At 38.8% G+C, this 14,988-nt stretch overlaps 1 protein-coding gene across 2 annotated transcripts; it reads right to left on the bottom strand.

Moving 5' to 3' along the window:
* Positions 1 to 376: 376 nt before the first annotated feature.
* PNPase (polyribonucleotide nucleotidyltransferase 1) lies at positions 377 to 13,248 on the bottom strand. 2 transcript variants are annotated; one of them, XM_034978252.2, is made up of 14 exons: positions 12,935 to 13,248; positions 12,046 to 12,251; positions 10,884 to 11,094; positions 9,884 to 10,050; positions 8,739 to 8,895; positions 8,065 to 8,278; positions 6,280 to 6,407; positions 5,407 to 5,597; positions 4,611 to 4,768; positions 3,497 to 3,684; positions 2,748 to 2,871; positions 2,034 to 2,174; positions 1,820 to 1,912; positions 377 to 1,293 (listed from the first exon to the last, which is right to left on the bottom strand). In XM_034978252.2, exons 1-14 carry the CDS (start codon positions 13,048 to 13,050, stop codon positions 1,141 to 1,143), a joined length of 2,247 nt encoding a protein of 748 aa, XP_034834143.1. In that variant the 5' UTR covers positions 13,051 to 13,248; the 3' UTR covers positions 377 to 1,140. The 2 variants fall into 2 exon arrangements, with proteins under 2 accessions (XP_034834143.1, XP_069360700.1); XM_069504599.1 differs by having other exon boundaries at positions 12,046 to 12,266.
* Positions 13,249 to 14,988: the final 1,740 nt, after the last annotated feature.

The following is a 14,988-nucleotide window of genomic DNA, read 5'->3' on the forward strand; positions in this document are numbered from 1 at the left end:
GAATGATCCCGATTTTTTAAGTTAGACTATGGGAGCGTTCTCACTGGATTCGAGCTAGTCGACCAATGTACTCTGTGGTCGTACCTACGTAATATAAACTACGAAGTAGTACTTAGAAATTCATTTTAGCGCAACGGATCAGCCTGGCTGTCCAGCGCGGAAATGCAGCCAGTATTCTTGGCACCATTCCACGTGGTCATGATTTGTATAGTAATTAGATAAGGCTAGCTTTAAGTTTTATTGTAATATTTTCATTAAAAAAAAAAAAAAAACTTTGAATATAATATTATTGTGATTTTAAAATCAGTCGTTCAAATTCTTGAATGGAATAATGAAAGGGTATTTTTCTTTTATAAGAAAAAACAATGCTGTATGGTTTGGCATTTATTGATAAGATATTTACAGTAATTTATTTCCTAACATAAATATACATAGAACTTAAATTTAAAACACGTTTTAAGACAAGCTAAACAAGTCTTTTACAATACCAAAAATATTCAAATTGGGTGAAACTCGGCTCGGCCTTCCCTGCCGGTAGTAGTGTGGTAGTAGTTAAGGTGATTTGATACAACCAGCCGCGAAAATTCAAATTTTAGTTAGGTTTTACGAAAATAGTAGACTAATTATACATCGAAGACATGGTAATGAGTTTGCGGGCATGACATATATGCATCTACATGTTTTTTCATAAAAACTTTGGTCAAAAGTACTAATTTACTTCATATTTGTGCAAATCTGGGAAAATTCAGAAAATTATCTGTCAGGAACAAATATGAAGTAAATGAGTATTCTTGACCAAAGTTTTTATGAAAAAACATGTAGATGCATAAATGTTATGCCCGCAAAACTCATTACCATGAGCCTTCGATGTATGATTAGTCTACTATTTTCGAAAACCTAACTAAAATTTGAATTTTCGCGGCTGGTTGTATCAAATCACCTGTAAAAAATAGAGCTTTAATCTATGGCACTTACTACTTAGTACATAAAAAATGGCGGCCTCAAAACGGCTGTTTTAGTTAGCAGCCATTTTCAACACTATTTTTCGTCCGAAAAACGATCCCAGTTACTCTCAGATCACGCCTCAAGTTATACTTCAAAAACCTAAGTTTTCTATCACATACTTAAGAGATAAATAATCTATTTATTGTCAAGTTTCCTAACGATGCCGGGTGGAGGGGATGTGAGCACTTTTCTCGATAACCTCAATTGACCTGACACCGGGTCGCGACCGAAATATTTCACTTGGAGTTCTGATCCCACGTCCAGACCGAGAACTGATGGGTGCATTATCTGGAAAGGAAAACATTTTAGGAATTTCTTTTGTTGTAGTAGAGTAATGGCTATTTATAACAGAATATTAGGTTTTTTTAAAAATCCCGTGGGAACTCTTTGATTTCCGGGATAAAGTCACCAGGTCAACTATATCCATGCAAAAAATCACGGCAATCCGTTGCTCTGTTGCGGCGTGATTGAAGGACAAACCAACACATTTTTGCATTTATAATATGGGTACTGTACTGTAGTTCGTAAAATCTGCATCAATCATTATGATAATCTCAATTGTTCTGATTGGCTGAAATAGTGCGATTCTTGTTCCAACAATGCATTGTAGCCAATAGTGAGCGAGCGTCAACCAATCAGAGGCGATTGCGATCGTGACATTTTAGCTGTCATTCTCCTATTCGCGCAGCTGCTATTCGATTGCGGGAGAATGACAGCTAAAACTGAGACAATTGAGATGGTAATAATGATTGATGCAGGTTTTACACAATCACCCTACTGATTTCAGCAAACTAGTAGCAACAGTCTGACTTGCCTTTCTATGATCGAGCTGCGAATTGTGCACTAACGCCGGCGACATGCCGGAGTATAGAGTCACTAACACCCCTATCTCTTTCACTTCCACCACCTGGAAATAATTTATTTTGTTTTAAGTCTCGTTTTAACAGTGTGTTAAGTCTGAGAAAAGTCAAAGTGCACCTTAGACTTTCTCTTAAAATAGTTGCGAAGGTCATAGCTTATCATCATACCTTAGCAGTATAAATGGCACCGAATTCAAGTTCAGGTGTTCTTTCAGCGCTCAGGCAGGCCGCAATCCTCGCGCGGGCCTCGTCCATAGCAGCTTGTGAAGGTGCGAAAACACTATATCGAGTCTCGTCTATTGGGCTTATCTGAAACCATATCAGCGCTTACTTAGTTTAGTTTAATATTCTTTATTGTACACCAAAAAGAAAAGACACAAAAAGAAACATGTAAAAGAAGAATATACAATTAGCGGCCTTATCACTGTAAAGCGATCTTTACCAGGCAACTAGGTTGAAGAGGATTTAAAGGCTAGTGAAGCTGGGTTTAAGGTGTACGTAAGTTGTTAGGGAACATAAAGATAATAATTATAATATAAGTAATATGTATATTAATAGGCACAGGAATGCCTAAATAATAATATATAAAGATATACATAGGTACATATATAATACATAATATATATACATATATTTATATATAATATAATGATAGATGAATAATAAATATACAACAATAATATGAGTAATATTGATGTTTTAATTGTAGGATATTATATTTAATAATGTGTAATTACAATTGTATGTTGTATGTTGTAAAAATAATAATAATTGTATGTTGTAATGTGTAATTACTTAACTTATTTATGTAATCGTATGCCTAAGCTTAAGAGTAAGCCTATGTCACAATAAAAATTTAAAAAAAAAACTGTAGATAAATACCTGAACTCCAGTCTCCACATAAAGCCTCTTGAGGTTAGATCCTCCGATGCCGAGCAACTTAGCTCGCTTGTGCACTTCCACCTCCATTTCCTCCAACACCGGCATATTCTCTTTGCGACCTTGTCTGCAGAAAACAATTTTTTATAATAACTGTTTCGCCAAACAGAACAGCTGTTTCCACTTTTTTACCTGACTCCCATCTATACAAAACAGCTATGTTGAGTTAAGACTATCTTGACTTTCTTAGAAGATGCCCCCCATTTTGAAATCCGCTTCAATTATATTCTACTAGAGGATTCCCGCGACTTCATCCGCGTGGATTCAGGTTTTTAAAAATCCCGTGGGAACTCCTCGATTTTCCGGGATACAAAGTAGCCTTCCTTCCCCGGGATGTAGGTAAGTAAACTCTATACCAAATTTCATCCAAATTGGTTAAACTGTTGGGCCGTGAAAAGCTAGCAGACAGACAGACACACTTTCGCATTTATAATATTAAGCACTAGATGATGCCCGTGACTTCGTCCGCGGGGATTTAGTTTTTTGAAAATCCCGTGGGAACTCTTAAATATTCCCGGATACTTTAAAAGTAGCCTATGTCCTTCCCCGGGATGCAAGCTATCGCTGTACCAAATTTCGTCAAAATCGGTTAAACGGATGTGCCGTGAAAGGCTAGCAGACAGCCAGACAGACAGACACACTTTCGCATTTATAATAGAAGTATGGATTGAAGAACAGGTATGTTATGTTACCTGGGTTTGTCGATACACTGGTTCATAATATCGATGATCTTGCTCTTGGCGTCGCAGGCTTTCTGTATGGACTCCATCACGATCTTCAGCGGCAGCCCTGGCAGCTTGACATCGGCTTGCAGCGCGGTGATGCCCTTCTTAGTTCCCGCCACTTTGAAGTCCATATCGCCCATGTAGTCTTCTATACCCTGTACAATAACATTTAAACTTGTAAAGATTGGTACTGATTCTGAGCACAACTAAATTTTAGAGTATTTGCATCCTCTTCTTACTAACGTGATATGAAAAGGACAGGGACAGTTTGACAGTTTCAAATTTAATTTAGAGCTGTCAAACCTCGTGACTTTAGCTGCCAGTCGCGAGCCTGTTGTTTAAATTTGTAGCGTGGAATAAAATTTAGTCTTTAAATGTAAAATTTAGAAAGATATTAGAAAGAAGAAAAATGCAGATACTCTAAATTACACATTCGCTTCCCGCTGATCGCCAACTCGGTTAAGTTTCTAGTTCTACTCGTTTCTCGTTCATCGTCGGGAGTCGGACCACAGCCTTAAAAAGCGAAGCCTCCAGCGAAGATGGAATGGCTAAAGCTAGTAAGATTTCATGTTTTTATTATTTTGCATTCCAATATTTTTGGCAATTTTTGGATATAACTATAGTATGTTGGATATAAACGCTGGGTAGACGATATAAAGCAGGCAGCGGGATCACTATGGACAAGAGAAGCACAAAACAGACTATTATGGAAAAACCTGGGGGAGGCCTATGCGTCAGAAGACGCGCTAAAGTGCGAGATTTAAATTATGTAACTTTTAAATGTAAATTCAGTAATAAAGGCTTTATTTATTTACTAGCTTATGCTCGCGACTTCGTCCGCGTGGACTACAGAAATTTCAAACTCCTATTTCACCCCCTTAGGGGTTGAATTTTCAAAAATCCTTTCTTAGCGGATGCCTACGTCATAATAGCTATCTGCATGCCAAATTTCAGCCCGATCCGTCCAGTAGTTTGAGCTGTGCGTTGATAGATCAGTCAGTCAGTCACCTTTTCCTTTTATATATTTAGATTCCAATATTTTTGTCAATTTTTGGATATAACTATAGTATGTTGGACTCACTAACAAATCGGTCAGTATCCTGTAGTCGGCGATGTTGCCCGCGTCGTCGCTACGGGATACAAGGCCGATGGCCACACCGGCCGCCGGCGCGGTCAAAGTCACGCCTGCGTCCCACAGTGCCAGCGAGCCCCCGCATACTGACGCCATGGAACTTGACCCTAAAACGAAAAATAAATAGTTATAACTAGCTGATGCCCGCGATTTCGTACGCGTGGAATTAGATTTTTTAAAAATCCCGTGGGAACTCTTTGATTTTCTGGGATGAAAAGTAGCCGTCGTAGTAGTAGACGTCAATCCGTTGCACCGTTGCGACGTGATTGAAGGACAAACCAACAAACAAACACACTTTCGCATTTATATAAGAGTACGGATAGCACCGCGAGGGCGCCTTAGCCCATCTTACGTCTACCCGGGGCGCCACTTAGACCCACCTTCCCTGCCGCGTAGGATATCATGATCATCATCATGATCAACCCATAGCCGGCTCACTAAAGAGCACGGGTCTCCTCTCAGAGTGAGAAAGGTTATTTGGCCATAGTCTACTACGCTGGCCATGTGCGGATTGGTAGACTTCACACACTTTTGAGAACATTATGGAGAACTCTTAGGCATGCTGGTTTCCTCACGATGTTTTCCTATACCGTTAAAGCAAGTGATATTTAATTAAGTAGAACTCACATAATTCCGAAAAGTTAGAGGTGCGTGCCCGAAATCGAACCGCTGACCTCCGATTAGAAGGCGGACGTCCTAACCACTAGGCTACCACAGCTTATTATTAGCGTAGGATATATCTCACCATTACTCTCCAACACCTCAGCAGTGAGCCTGGTGGTGCACTGCTGCTGGGGCACGACGGGCAACAGGCCCCGCTCCGCGAGGGCGCCATGCCCCGCTTCGCGCCTGCCCGGGGGACCACTTCGACCCACCTCCCCTGTCGCGTAGGACGGAAACTCGTAGTGAAGAAAGAAGTTTTTTTCTTTTATTCCACTGCAGGATGACAACACAAATGATTTTGAGAGAGAATATGTGGATTTTTTGAAAATGAATTTTTTTCTACATACTCTATCTGCGAAAAGAAGTTAGTATAGTGCTCTCTCTCTTACATAATCCCATACAATTGATAGAGACAAAATTCTCAGTGGGCGTTAAACATTTTGAGGCACCAACCAATCACAAACATGTTACAAAAACATTCGAAATTATATTAGAAAACATATGTAGTGTCTCAAAATGGTTAGCGCCCACTGAGATTTTTGTCTCTATCATTTGTATGGGATTACGTAACAGAGAGAGCACTATACCTCTAACTTCTTTCCATGGATAGAGAGTACAGATTTTTAATTTATTGGACTTAACTGCTTTTACGGATTTTGGGATAAAAACGAGATTTTTCGTGCCTAAAATAGTATAAATCTGACACAAATTAATGAAAATAATTTGAGTTTCCATTAATAATGTGAAAGGTTACCTATATATATAGCTCACACCCGGCTTTACTCACGTGTTTAGTCGACGCTACTGGTTTCGAACCCATCCAGGGTCCTTTTTCAAAGGGACTCAGTTACTAGTAACTAGTCGGGTTAACGTCGACTAAACACGTGAGTAAAGCCGGGTGTGAGATATGTATAATGGAAATCACTCACGATAGTTTAAACGCTAAAAAGGTTACCTTGTAATCATAGTAAGTGTGTCCATTTTGAGAGCGCTTTCGGGAGAGTCAAAGGCAACCGTACATAGCACTTGTGTCTGTCCGCGTTGGAACAGAGCGCTGCCGTGCAGTGGCTCGTACAGGCCCACCTGGGTAAAGGTTAATGTTTCGGTAACTGGATCTAAACGACTAATAAGTAATAAATAAATAAAATAAAATAGCCTTTATTCACTGATACACTAGTTTTACATATTATATTATTAACTAACCGTATTACTAATTTCTTATTTCCTACTAGCTTATGCTCGCGACTTCGTCCGCGTGGACTACTAAATTTCAAAACCCTATTTCACCCCCTTAGGAGTTGAATTTTCAAAAATCCTTTCTTAGCGGATGCCTACGTCATAATAGCCATCTGCATGCCAAATTTCAGCCCGATCCGTCCAGTAGTTTGAGCTGTGCGTTGATAGATCAGTCAGTCAGTCAGTCAGTCATTCAGTCAGTCAGTCACCTTTTCCTTTTATATATATAGATTATTTAATTGTAACTGCCTTCTGCAATACAGGGTTTTCCTAGTGCAGAGGGTAGGAAACTTGTTTCTTGTGTCTAAATTCTAAATTTAAAATAAATTATTCTATTCTTATTCTATTCTTAAAAAATTATCCTATCCTACATAATTTATTCTAAAAAATTAGTAACACCAGCAATTTACAGTTCAGGTTGTCCTCTTTGGACATAGGCCTCCTCTAGACTTCTCCATTTTTTCCTATCTAACGCTAGTCCGCGCCAACCCTTTGGCAGGTAACCAACGCTCAATAAGTAATAAGTAATAACTAATAAATATTTTTTTTGGAGTTCAGGTTTTTGTCAGTCATCATCATCATCAACCAATAGACGTCCACTGGTGGACATATGTCTCTTGTAGGGACTTTCACACGCCACGGTCTTGCGCCGCCTGGATCTAGCGGCTCCCTGCGACTCGTCTGCTGTCCGTCCATCTAGTGGGGGGTCTTCCAACACTGCGTCTTCCGGTGCGAGGTCGTCATTCTAGCACCTTGGGACCCAACCTCTATCGGTTGTACGAACTATGTGCCCTGCCCATTGCCACTTCAGCTTCGCAACCCGTACCTTGTCAGTACCTACCCTTATCATAAATGCGAAAGTGTGTTTGTTTGTTGGTTTGTCTTTCCATCACGACGCAACGGTGCAACGGATTGACGTGATTTTTTGCATGTGTATAAATAAAGACCTGGCGGAAAATCAAAGAGTTCCCACGGGATTTTTAAAAACCTAATTCCACGCGAACTAAGTCGCGGGCATCAGCTAGTAATAAATAAAAATAATGATTTTTTTAAAATTATTCTCTTTAATTATGAATTCTAGTCCCATAAACTACCGCTATACAAAAAATCTGTGATAGATAGATAGTGGTTAGGACGTCCGCCTTCTAATCGGAGGTCGGGGGTTCGATCACGGGCACGCAACTCTAACTTTTCGGAGTTATGTGCGATTTAAGTAATTAAATATCACTTGCTTTAACGGTGAAGGAAAACATCGTGAGGAAACCTGCATGCCTGAGAGTTCTCCATAATGTTCTCATAGGTGTGTGAAGTCTACTAATCCGCAAATGGCCAGTGTAGTAGACTATGGCCAAACCCTTCTCACTCTGAGAGGAGACCCGTGCTCTATAGTGAGCCGGCGATGGATTGATCATGATGATGAGGATACAAAAAATCACTTCATTTTATTACTACACTCTAAGACCCTATTCTGATGTGTGAGATGAAAATGAATAAAACGCCATACCTCACAAGATATCTTCCTCAATTCATTCAGCCCTCTTCCGTCACATCGGAGCTCAGTCTCGAAGATCAAATCCCTGAATATCTTCCGTAGGTTGGTGTTGAAGCAGTCTTGTAGTATATTAACGTCAACTTCAGTGTCGCGAAGTTGGTTGAGTACGGTTTGTCGTACTTCCGATATTGCATTGTCGCGAGATATTTTGTCGTGGCTCGCGTCACTATGACAAAATATAATATTGATATTAAATCTTTGACCAAGTGTCCATAGAAATAAAAACCAGCCAAGTTAAGGAGGCCAAGCCTCGAGGCCCGTACCCTCGTCTGGCCGTTCCGGCCAAACGGAGAACACCCACACATCAGATTTGATAGCGCTGTAAATAAATTTTTTTGTGATGCAACCACAAATTCACGGTTTTCGGATTTATTCCTTTACATGTGCTATAAGACCTACCTTCCTGCCAAATTTCATGATTCTAGGTCAACGGGAAGTACCCTATAGGTTTCTTGAGAGACAGACAGACACACAGCACCTCCTATAAGGGTTCCGTTTTTCCTTTTGAGGTACGTAACCCTAAAAACCTTGGCCCTCGAGTTTCGAGAGAGAAAAATTTGCTACGAATATGAATCGACCCTAAGGTGGTCAAATAGAGGATGATGGGAAATCCCATCGGATTTTACCTCAATATTTCTCTAATCTTCATAGAAGACAATGTTTTAACTGAATCTAATACACTCTGGTCCATTGGAACCTGGATTTCATACTCTCTCTTAATTTTGCCGTGAGTTTTCTGTAAAGCTTGTATACTTCTTACGATGTGCTGAGCTTCTTTGGTACCTGAAATAGAAATAATGATTAAACAGATGCTAATAAAAAAAAATACGAGTTATTCCCCATTTTGTGCTGATTAATAACACTGGTCTGCAACGAAATCCTCCTTTAAATATAAATATCATAGATATAAAGATTAAAATGTGCTGAATTCATATCTGGTTTCCATTTTTAGGGTTCCGTACCTCAAAAGGAAAAACGGAACCCTTATTGCTATAAGGGGTCACTTTGTTGTCTGTCTGTCGATCTGTCAAGAAACCTACAGGGTAGGTAGGTCCTATAGCAGACATTCGGGTAAAAATCTGAAAACCGTGAATTTGTGGTTACACCACACAAAAAAATTTAAATTGTGGTCATGAACTAGTATTTTCAATTTTCGAAATAAGATAACTATATCAAGTGGGGTATCATATGAAAGGTCTTTATCTGTGCATTCTAAAACAGATTTTTATTTATTTTTATGCATCATAGTTTTTGAATTATCGTACAAAATGTCGAAAAATGCGACTATAGTACCGAACCCTCGTTTCGCGAGCCTGACTCGCACTTGGCCGGTTTTTGGCTGTCAGGTGTATATTGATTGATATCTTTTTTTTAAATGCTCTAAATTCAGTATTGCATTTCTACGTTTCCACAGTTTAAAACGTATCTGTAACTACAAAACCGTTTCGAATTTATGGAATGAGAGAGAAAAATATCACTTAATATGCAGTTTTTACACCAACGCATGCTGCCTGCGCAGTTTTGGCAGTAACTTTTTGGCGCTCAGTACATTGAAAAGTAATATAGAGCGTGTGTTTGCGTGTTTTTGTTTTATACCGAATATTTTGGCAACTAGTTTGATGACTTTGAGCAGGTCCTACCGAAGAACGGCATTGGCCTGACCTTCCAGCATCACCATTAGGTTGCTGCTGGTTGTCGCAACCACTAGGTTGAGGGTTCTCTGAGTTACGTCTTGTGTGAAAGTAAAGAACAAATCGACTTACATTCCTACCTAGTTTGATGGCTTTGAGCAGGTCCTGCTGCAGGATAACGTTGGCATGTCCCTCCAGCATCACCACTAGGTTGCTGCTGGTAGCTGCAACCACTAAGTTGAGGGCCGACTTCTCTAAGTCGCGGCGTGTTGGGTTGATGATTATTTCATTGTCTATTTGGCCTAGTCTGTGATTAAAATGAAATAAGTATTATGTCAGTTTCCTTGTCTTAGATTTACGTATATTTTAGGCTATGACAGCAAATCCAACATGGCCGACATGATAAGCAAAACACGCAATGAAAAAATATAAACGATACAAATATCAAAATCTGTTTAATTCAGGTGGTTCCTAACTTTTTCAATCTTGTCCCCCCTTTAGCTAGGGAAACTGATTTTTTCCCTCCCCAATATTAACAATGAATACAGTAGGTACACATAAAATATACAAATTAATTTTATTAAACATACAAAAATTTGGACAAAAATCTAAATATATAAAAAGAAAAGCTGACTGACTGACTGATCTATCAATACACAGCTTAAGCTACTGGACGGATCGGGCTGAAATTTGGCATGCAGATAGCTATTATGACGTAGACATCCGGTAACAAAAGATTTTTTAACACACAACCCATAAGGGGATCAAATAGGGGAGTTGAAATTTGTGTAGTCCACGCGGACGAAGTCGCGGGAATAAGATAGTTATCTATATAATCTTTACCGAGTTTAAACCCAAGAAAATATATGCAGAAGGACTCATCCTTGCTTAGATTCAGAGTCCTACTAGCCTTTAGAGTCAATCTACATGGCATGCATTCATTAAACAAATAACACAGCTGCTCGATTGCGGTAGAATGACAGCTACAGTGTTACAATCGCAATCACCTCTGGCTGGTCGACGCTGGCTCTCTATTGGCTCCAATGCATTGCACAAATTCAGCCAGTCACAACAATTTAGGTTGTAATAATGACTGATGCAGGTTTTACGAAATTGACCTACAGGTTGTTAACTACTAACCTAACAGCTCCAACTGGTCCATTCCAAGGCACATCAGATAAAGCCAGTGCCGCACTAGCCGCATTAATTGCGACGGTTTCTGGAGGGTTGGTGCTGTCCACTGCAAGCATGTTGCACACTATCTGAGTGTCGAAGTTATAATTCTGTGGGAACAGTGGTCGGAGAGATCGGTCTATAAGACGCGATGTCAGAATTTCACGTTCCGTTGGACCTGTATAAAAAAGAAATACGTAAAAATATCCCAATCTTGGTTTTCGACCCCTATAATAATAAATAGGCCCATTTGTATGTACGCGTGGTCCGTGGATATAGGTTTTTAAAAATCCTGTAGGATGTCTTTGATTTGCCACTAAAGTAGCCACTTTCCAGGTCTTGCAAAAAATCACGTCGATCCGTTGCTTCCTTGCAATGGGATAAAAAGAAAAACCAACAAACAAACACACTTTCGCATTTATAATATGGGTAGTGAAGTTAATAATGGGTGATGAGTGCTAATAGAAAATTAATTATTCATTCTGTAAATGCTATATTTCAGTACTTATTTTTAATAATGACTATAATAGCATCCCACTTCTGATGTTGATTTACTTGTCATTTTCTTTATACATAATTTATCAGATAAGTAGATTAACAGACAGCAATGTTCAGCTTAAGCTGCTGAGTCTACAAACTTGAGGATTTTCATTACCAAGGAAGTATTTTCAGAAATAATACCTGAGCGAAACTAGTCAAAAACTTGGTCTGTCTATCCGTACTTGGCCAGTGTGGTGGCCTATAAGTTTCTCATTGAGGGGAGACATAATTAATTGTTAACCGATAGACATCCACTGGACATAGGTCTCTTGTAGGGACTTCCACACACCACAGTCTTGCATTACCTGAATCTAGCGGCTCCCTGCGACTAGTCTGATGTTGTCTGTCTACCTGGTGGGTCTTCAAATGCTGTGCTTTCTTGCGAGGTCACCATTCTAGCACCTTGGGACCCCAACATCAATCAGTTTTTTGAACTATGTGCCCTGCCTATTGCCATTTCAGCTCTGCAACCTGCTGAGCTATATTGGTATGGATTGAGATGATGATGTTCAAACATTGATGCCAAATCAATTCCCATTAAAGAGATACTGTATAGGGTGGTATTTTAGCAAAATATTAAACTCCTTACCCAATTCTTTCCTTAGAAAGTTAGTAGGTATCCGCCCAGCAGCAGCTGCCTTCTGTCTATAATCCACTAGCAGTGGCAGGAAGTTGCTGGAACTCTGTTTGGCCTTTGACACCACTGTGGATAGCACACTGGTGTTGCCCAGCGTAGCCACACAAGCCCCATCTGCAAACCTTGCATATCTACCCGTTGACAGCTTGAGAGGGATACTGTAAATGAAAAAACTTTGTATCACAGCCAATAACTAAGACTGCACCTAGATTTCCTAGATAATTCTCACAAATATGAAACAGTCTTATACAGCCAATCATATTAAACTGAGTTTAGAACTTGTGACTACAAATCCCATGAGAAGTCACTCACTTCAATGTTTGAAAACTTTACGACGGCGTTCCTGGGGATTGCCTGGGTAATATTTTGGTCATGTTAAGACTTAGACTAAAGCATAAGAGTACCGATTTAACTATTAAATATATGAGAATATAAAGCTGCAATAGAATAGTTTAATTAATTAATATTTGTAAAATTTATAGTCCATTCAAATTATATAAAACTTAATGTTTGTGTGTTTGTTTGTTGCTTATGTGTTCACAAACTGTTTACCTGATTGAGTTGATACTTTGTACAGTAGTTGTAAGCACTTGCGGGATGGTTGTGACTTAGTGCCATCAATGTACGTTAGCTGGCAAGTGCATCGTATTTTAACGCATGTCGGGCATTAGCTGATAGTAATTAATGAGAAATACCATTTATTAATTATGTTTATACAAAACATATAAGATATAGTTTTACAATAATAAGCTCAACGAACGTGATAGAAACCGCTCTGGAGTCGAGTTCATGACCCAGGGAATAAGAAACAAAACCTAACCTTAACTTTATAAAAACTTACCCATTTGAAAATGGTACTTCAATTTCACCAACATTGGCTTGAGATGATAGAAATCTGCAATGATATCTACTTCGAGGCCTCAGTTTGGATAAAATACCTTTGTTTTTGGGTAACATGACAATTTTTCACCAATGAGGTTATGTCTTGATGTAATATTAGAGGAAAAGTCAATTATCAGAATGAAATGTTGATTTAAAATGGTAATCCAAAGATAATTTTAGCCGGCAATGAATTATTTAGCGTGTTTGTTGAATAATTTGTGTTTTTTCGATGAAATTTTCAAGTTTTCACATAATGTCAAACCTTTGTCAAAATTTCTCAAATCCATACAACAGTAGGGCGATTGTCTAAAACCTGCATCAATCATTATTACAATCTCAATTGTTCTGATTGGCTGAATTTGTGCGATTATTGTTGCAACAATGCATTGTAGCCAATAGTGAGCGAGCGTTAACCAATCAGAGATGATTGCGATCATGACATTGTAGCTGTCATTCTCCCGCAATCGCGCGGCAGTAATTCAACTTTCAAGTCAAAGAGTAGGTATGTAACGGCCAACGGGTAACCCATAGAGTAAAGTAGTATAGTGGGGTAACCACGACTTAAGTCTCAAGCACAGCTCTCAAGTCTCAAAAGCATAGAGATATTATAATCTCCTACCTCATGTGTGCTCATACCCTCATACCCCGATTGCCATCTCGACCTCTCGTACGGTTAAACGGTTTACAATTTACATTTCACATTATGCATGGCAGCAAAATTATTGCGGAGATGATTCAAGATTAAAAAACTTTTTCAACATTTTAGACATTGCGTTGCATGATTTCACAAATTGCGTTTCAAAACGAATTTTTCACCTTCAAAATCAGCTGCTTGTCAATGTCAAAATTAACCAAAACACCAAAACAATTTGAAGTTTGCAAAATTACAAACCTATTTATATTTATTTAAAAAATTAACTAAAAAGTTGTTAATCTTGCTTGTGAAACTCCACGTTTTAGTTACACTCAATAAATGGATGCTCACAAGTACAAGTGTAGGAGAAAAAACCCAAAGTCAACCATTTTGTAATTTGGTTTTTATTTTGGTTAGAAAAACAGATTTGATTGTAAATCATGAAAAAAGTACACGGAAACGATTCTTTCCAAAGGATTAACTATCTTTATCAAGTACCTTCTTGCTTTCATAACTTAAATCATACTTTGCTCTCTATTCAGGTGAGTAGGTACCTACTTAATTTTGTTTTAACCTTTTTTTTCAGATAAGTAAACACATGGCTGGCATTAACCCAGTGCTTTCAGCCTATTACGGAAATCTCATAATTAACGTGGCGAAGAAGAATGTTTTAAAAATGTAAGAACAAACCACAATTAGCTAAATGTAGGTGTTACTTGGTGAATAGCAACGCAAGACCAACAGATACATCTTCTTCTTCTTCCTTACCTTATCCCACGCTACGTGGGGTCGGCACATGTCTTCTTCTTCCACTCACTTCTGTCACCCGTCAACATATTATCCAGTAGTTTGAGCTGTACATTGATAGATCAGTCAGTCAGCTGTTCCTTTTATATAATACTAGCTTATGCTCGCGACTTCGTCTGCGTGGACTACACGAATTTCAAACCCCTATTTCACCCCTTAGGGGTTGAATATTCAAAAATCCTTCCTTAGCAGATGCCTACGTCATAATAACTATATGCATGCCAAATTTCAGCCCAATCCGTCCAGTAGTTTGAGCTGTGCATTGAAAGATCAGTCAGTCAGCCAGTCACCTTTTATAGTATATTTAGATTTAGACATTTAGGCATACATTTTTTGATTTCAGTCACCCGGATATAAAGAGGCAGATATGCAAGAAGTGCCGCTCAATGCTTGTGGATAAGACATCTGCAAATATGAAGATAAAGAACAGACATAAATCTAAACACATTGAATGGATGTGCAACACTTGTCATACAAAGAGGGACTTCCCTGCTGAGAAGGGCAAAGACCATAGAGTTTGGCTTGAAAGGCCAGAAGCTGTTGAAGAAGTTATAAATTAAGAAATTTTTTTT

Source organism: Maniola hyperantus, chromosome 18, assembly GCF_902806685.2.
Source record: "Maniola hyperantus chromosome 18, iAphHyp1.2, whole genome shotgun sequence".
In the NCBI taxonomy this organism is placed as follows: Eukaryota; Metazoa; Arthropoda; class Insecta; order Lepidoptera; family Nymphalidae; genus Maniola; species Maniola hyperantus.